The 5732-nt window shown below is 35.7% G+C and overlaps 1 protein-coding gene across 1 annotated transcript; it reads right to left on the bottom strand.

Annotated features, from left to right (window-relative positions):
- Positions 1-2291: 2291 nt before the first annotated feature.
- LOC106416359 (dof zinc finger protein DOF1.4-like) lies at positions 2292-4028 on the bottom strand. The gene has a single exon (XM_048740115.1). The coding sequence runs from the start codon at positions 3792-3794 to the stop codon at positions 2901-2903; it is 894 nt and encodes a 297-aa protein (XP_048596072.1). The 5' UTR covers positions 3795-4028; the 3' UTR covers positions 2292-2900.
- Positions 4029-5732: the final 1704 nt, after the last annotated feature.

The following is a 5732-nucleotide window of genomic DNA, read 5'->3' as shown; positions in this document are numbered from 1 at the left end:
TCCGGATTGAAAAAAAAAATCATTTGCGACACGAAAGAGGAAAAAAAGCTCTCGGGTGGATATGTCTTATAGTACCGACATGCCTTCAAATCTCAGTAATATGCTTGGCATTTGGAATCATGTTCGCGATAGGCGTATACATGAACAATTGAAAAATGATTTAATTGAAAACATTTGGAACAAATTTGGTGATGAAGACTAATAATTATTGTATCTTTATATTTAATCATGTAATAAATAAAATTTTAGATTTAACATGTTTTAAAATTTAATATTTTTTATTCTTAAGGACTCCAAATTGGAGAACACCATTGGACATACAATTTTGATTAGAGTCCTTAATTATTCTAAAAAAAAGTAGTTTAATAATGATAAGGACTCTAATGGTGGTAACACCATTGGAGATGCTTTTAATTGCATTTGGAATAGTTGAATTTTAAGGAAGATAATCTTCATATTAATCCATAAGCACCACTCTCATTTTAATACTCCAGTAGGAGTCACCGAGACAAGACAACTCTTTATATTGTTCTATTGATAATAACAGATTCGAAGAGATTACTACTGTTCAATAGAATGTCTTGTTGCCTTTCAAAGTAACCATAGTTTGCAGCAAGCACCCATCACCGGTAAGACCCATCGGCCATCCGCAGTAGATTTGTCAATTAACTTTTCTAAACGGTTCAATTGAACCAAATTTTTTTGTCTTACCAAATCCATTGGAATAAACATACAAAGGAACAATAAAAACTTTGTCAGATTTAAATTAATTGACAATAAAAAAACAAATTACATGAAGTAAAGCAAAACAAAGAAACAAAAAAGCAAAACGAATCAAACGAGCCGATGTCGGAGCTATAGAAGCCTCCAGTCATTGGCTTGAAACTATTAAAAATCTCTCTCTCTCTCTCTCTCTCTCTCTCTCTCTCTCTCTCTCTCTCTCTCTCTCTCTCTCTCTCTCTCTCTCTCTCTTGACAGCTAGGGTTTTAGAACCGATCATCTGTTACGATCCACCATGTTAACTACCTGGACCAAAGCCCAAGTCCACATTAGCTAAATAATGATAACTTAGTTTCCAGAAAGAATCAATTCAGGATCAACGTGGATACACGTTGAGCCCCAAGAGATTACCACTATAATACTACCAGGTGGATACACGCTGAGCCCCAAGAGATTACCACTAGAATACCACCACTTGGTTCGTTGAACTGAGTTTTGTGAACTGAATTGAGTTAGGGTGAATGCAACTATGGTGACTGAACTTTCCTTCTCAAGGAATTCATTCATCCAACAGGGCATTCTTATGCCATATACGAATTTATAAGATTATATCCTAAACTACACTTTGGGTTCCTGAAAAGAAATATCTTACCCAACTTGGGCTTCTATGAGAGTAAATCACACCCGCAGTATGTCCCATGAAAACTTGCTAGTCTAAGTGCTTGTGCAACGCTTTGATAATTTCCAAAAATATTATTGAGTTTCAAGCTTCTCATACTATCCAAGAAGCCTTCCCAACTTTTGATTTTCCAATCGAAACAAGACATTATCTGAGAAAAGGATAGATGGCTATGGCAGAGTACCAAGCTTCTATTGTCGCCAACAACCCATGATGCACACTATATATCTTTGTACAATCGTGTGCAATCCTCAACACCTGATCCATAATTACAAAGATGGAGATGCAACAACCATTAACCGGGGCAGACACATTCCAAATAGCCCATACTTCTCAACATAGGACTTTCAGATGAGATCGATCGTAAAATCATGATATTTTGTGCAATCGCGTGATAATTGAATTTTGATCCGTAGATTATCTGCAAAAAAATTGATAAAAAGTCCATGTGTCCAAACAGTACAATGTTTTAGAATAATAGTCTCCAACTCTTGTACGAAAATCATTTCTGAGAACATGACATGAAGAAACTGGTAACGAACTCGTGCCCACTTTACAAAGACACCTCACTAAACTCCAGGCCTGGACCAAATCTGTGCTCATATATATATGTCTCGGTTGTAATATACACGGAACCATGAGTTGTAAGGCTTGTAGCCAAAATGCTAGAGAACAAAATTATCAATATGACATAAGAATATGAGCAGTATTTTATATGAATAAAATATCTACAATATTTGTCCGCTTTGTCGGTCTAAGTATACTAATTGTATCCACTGACGACGTTTGTGCGAGTTTATTTCATATTCATGAATCTCCCAGTTGACATTAGCCAAAGGACATTTTCCGTTAGGACAATCCAAGTAATGCACATGTATATTCGTCCCATATCTATCGTGATAACAACATATTTATAATATTATACATAGACATGCATCCAAAAGAACCGTAATAACATAACTCATACGTGAATAACCAAAGTTATAGCAACACAAAACACCATTCCTCCCGCTGCTTGTATACCCAATGAAAGCCATACCAACGAAGAAAAGTGAAACAAAAAAAATCTAAAACTTGAAAACTATTGAGTTCTCCGGCCCCATGAGAAACTCAAATTAACCCAAATATACCCTCCTAATCCCAGTGAAAAGAAACACCAACCCATGTGGTGGACCTCAGAATTACATAGATGAAAAGAAAAGATGATAGAAGTCAGGACCATATTATGTACATACAAGTATAATTTACCTTGGGTGAACTTAACAGTCAACCATAGTAAACCTTGAACCAATCTTGAGCCCCTTTTGTTTTTCTTGAACAACGCGAATGAAAATGATGGAGATGGTGAGATGAAGAGGATCCGAGGGAGATTTATAGTGGCCAAGAACAACATTGCCCTTGATTTTATCTCTCTGATCCAAGCTTCTTCTCTCATCTCAAAACAGAAAAGAAAAAGTGATGAAGATGAAACCCTAGCTAGTTATAACCAATAAGTTTTGGTTTATATCAAGGAGGTAAGGGAGGATCCAACGATATTATTTGTTGGATCAAGCCATGCTCCACTGGAAACACTTGCATTATTCCAGATGTTGTGGTAGTTTGAAGGATCTAAGGATGATGATGACATGAACCCATTCATGTCCCCGGAGATCTCAACAAGCTTTCCTTCTTTGTTCACATCTTCATTGTTACCTCCAACATGCAGATCTTGAAGTGATGCTAGGGTTTGGAGATGGGACTGTCCCATCATCTCACCATTATTGTTCATGGGCTTGTGTGCATGCTGGAGAAGAGTAGATGAAGAGGAAGATACAGACGACCCAAATAGACTCGAGGGAAGAAATGGTTTGTTTGTTGTAGAGCTGTTGATGAAGCTACCATTAATGGTTTGGTCATGACTCATATGATGTGGAAGCCCTAATCCAAGACCATTAAAACCAGATGAGGGAAACTCACCCTCTAAACCACTTGAAGTCTTTGGAGGATCACTGAAACGGCTTGGAAACATTGGAAGACTATTACAACTGCTCACATGATCTGATAAACCATAGAACAAGGGATGATGATTCATGGAAGGGAAATGGGAGATCTGATGATGAGGATTATTAGGGGATGAAGAAGTAGTCGTCGAGGCCGTGGAAGCTGCGGTTGTGGTTGCTGGCCTTTTCACACGTTTGTTCTTCCGGTAGCTACCGCCTACGGGAACGTTACGGAGGGTCCCACCTCGTGTCCAATACCTTTTGCAAGCCTTGCAAAAGTGCCGCGGCTGAGAGAGGCTGTAGTTGTTGTAGTAACAGAACTTTGTGTTCGATGAATCGCAACGAGGGCATTTAAGTTGCGGTTGAGGTGGTTGCTGCTGATGAGACGGAGAAACGATCATGTTCTTGCTCTGCATACTTGCCTGAGAAGAGAGGAAGAGAGAATTTTTTGTTTTTAGATTGTGTGGTTTAACTAAAGGCAAGAGAACAAAGAGAGGACAAAAGGATATTATTCGGATCCAAAAGCTAAGAAACAAAAGATAAATGGGTCAATATTATTTAGAGAGAGAGAGAGAGAGAGAGAGAGAGAGAGAGAGAGAGAGAGAGAGAGAGAGAGAGAGAGAGAGAGAGAGAGAGACCGGTGGATTTGTATTAGGAGACTGGATGATAGGCATCTTCTTCTTTTGGTCACAATTGCCAAACATATCTTTCTTGATTAAGCTCTTTTTATCTTGTAGTCTTTCTTTGTTTCTTCACTTCTTTAAAAGAGAATCCTTTTGAAACCAGCAGTGTAGAGACAAAGTTCTGTTGGCTAGTGAAGCTATATTACTTACTGTTTTAACTTTCAAAGACTGCAGCACAAAGATTCTTGGCAGATGTTTTTTAAGCTCCGTATTTTATATTTTATTTGTAATATTGTTATTTGTGTCACTATTCATTAACTTATGTATATATAGATGTCACTAGGGTTTTCTCTATCTAGTTGTACTTAACATATAGCTACTGGATGTTAATTAAGATTAGATGTTCAAGATGCCTCTGTACTAGAAATGGTCCTTACACTGGCTTAGTTTTACTAAACTATATAATTAGATATCAAGAATTTAAACATCATTTTCTGTAAAAAAAAAAGATCAGTTTCCTTAATTTTAATTAAAAATCATATTTTCTTAACGCAGAAATAGAAAACAAAAAAATCTGCGATTATTTGTTTAGAAAATTTTGCTCCCAATTACTACCTAATAATTTGAAGAAAAAAAACTGGTTAGAAAAATCTACTTCCATCGTCTGAAATATATCAATCCCTTGGAGAGGAAAACATCCATCCAATTATTTTGAATCAATCGTATCTGAAATTTCAAGACATTGTTAAAAAATTGCTAAATGAAATAGTATACCAACTTTATCTGCCAACTTCGGGTCCTCCCTAATCTGTATTCAAAAATCGTCTACAGATATCTTATGGTCTCGACCATTATATGTACAACTTGTCATCGCATGTTTGCTGTATTGTTGTACTGCCTTTTTTCTTGAGTTGTCACTATTATGATTTAACACGCATATATAAATATATAATGATGTTCAAATCAGTAAAACAACACGTACGAATTGGCGGAAACGTTCATAGTTTGGTGGAGCTTATTTATTTAGTATTGGATCCCAAAACCGATGATATATAACAGAAAAAGAAAAAAACTGAACACAAAATTTATAATGGATCATCTTTACTGTGAGAGTTAAGTCCATTTTCAATCGCTGCAGATTTCACTATAATCGATTTTTGGAATCTACAAGTTTTTTCTTCTCTTTTACAGAAAGAAACAGTCAAAGTGTGTAGGCAAATGAATGCATGTCTAAACTACTCGAAATACCTATAATGTACACTTAAAATTAAATAATAATTAGCAAATCCGTATTTCTGCTTTACCATTTTAACTAGGATAAAAATATCCGTCTTGACTACTTTTACGTTATAAATGTTATATATAACATTACATCAAATATAATTTGTTATATAAAATATTTTAATTTGTAATTTTTTTTAATTAAAACGTGAATTTTATACTGAAAAAGACTAAATTGGATTAACTAACCGGACTATAATTTTGATAAAAGTACATTATAACTTCATAATGGACTTTGATCAAGTTTATTATTAAGTCAACCTAAATTGTAAACACATTATGGCTTCGAATGTTACGAACCGCCCCGTCCCGCACCGCAGTTAATAGTAACAAAAATCTTTACATATACCATATATTTATACGTTTTTATAACTGTTAAAACCGCACCGCAGTTAAACTGCTTGTCCCGCACCGCTCAAACCGCAGTTACCATTTGGAGCCTACTTGCTT

This window comes from Brassica napus, chromosome A9, assembly GCF_020379485.1.
Source record: "Brassica napus cultivar Da-Ae chromosome A9, Da-Ae, whole genome shotgun sequence".
Classification (NCBI taxonomy): domain Eukaryota; kingdom Viridiplantae; phylum Streptophyta; class Magnoliopsida; order Brassicales; family Brassicaceae; genus Brassica; species Brassica napus.
Note: the sequence above shows the minus strand (reverse complement) of the source record. Positions and strands in the feature narration are given on the sequence as shown.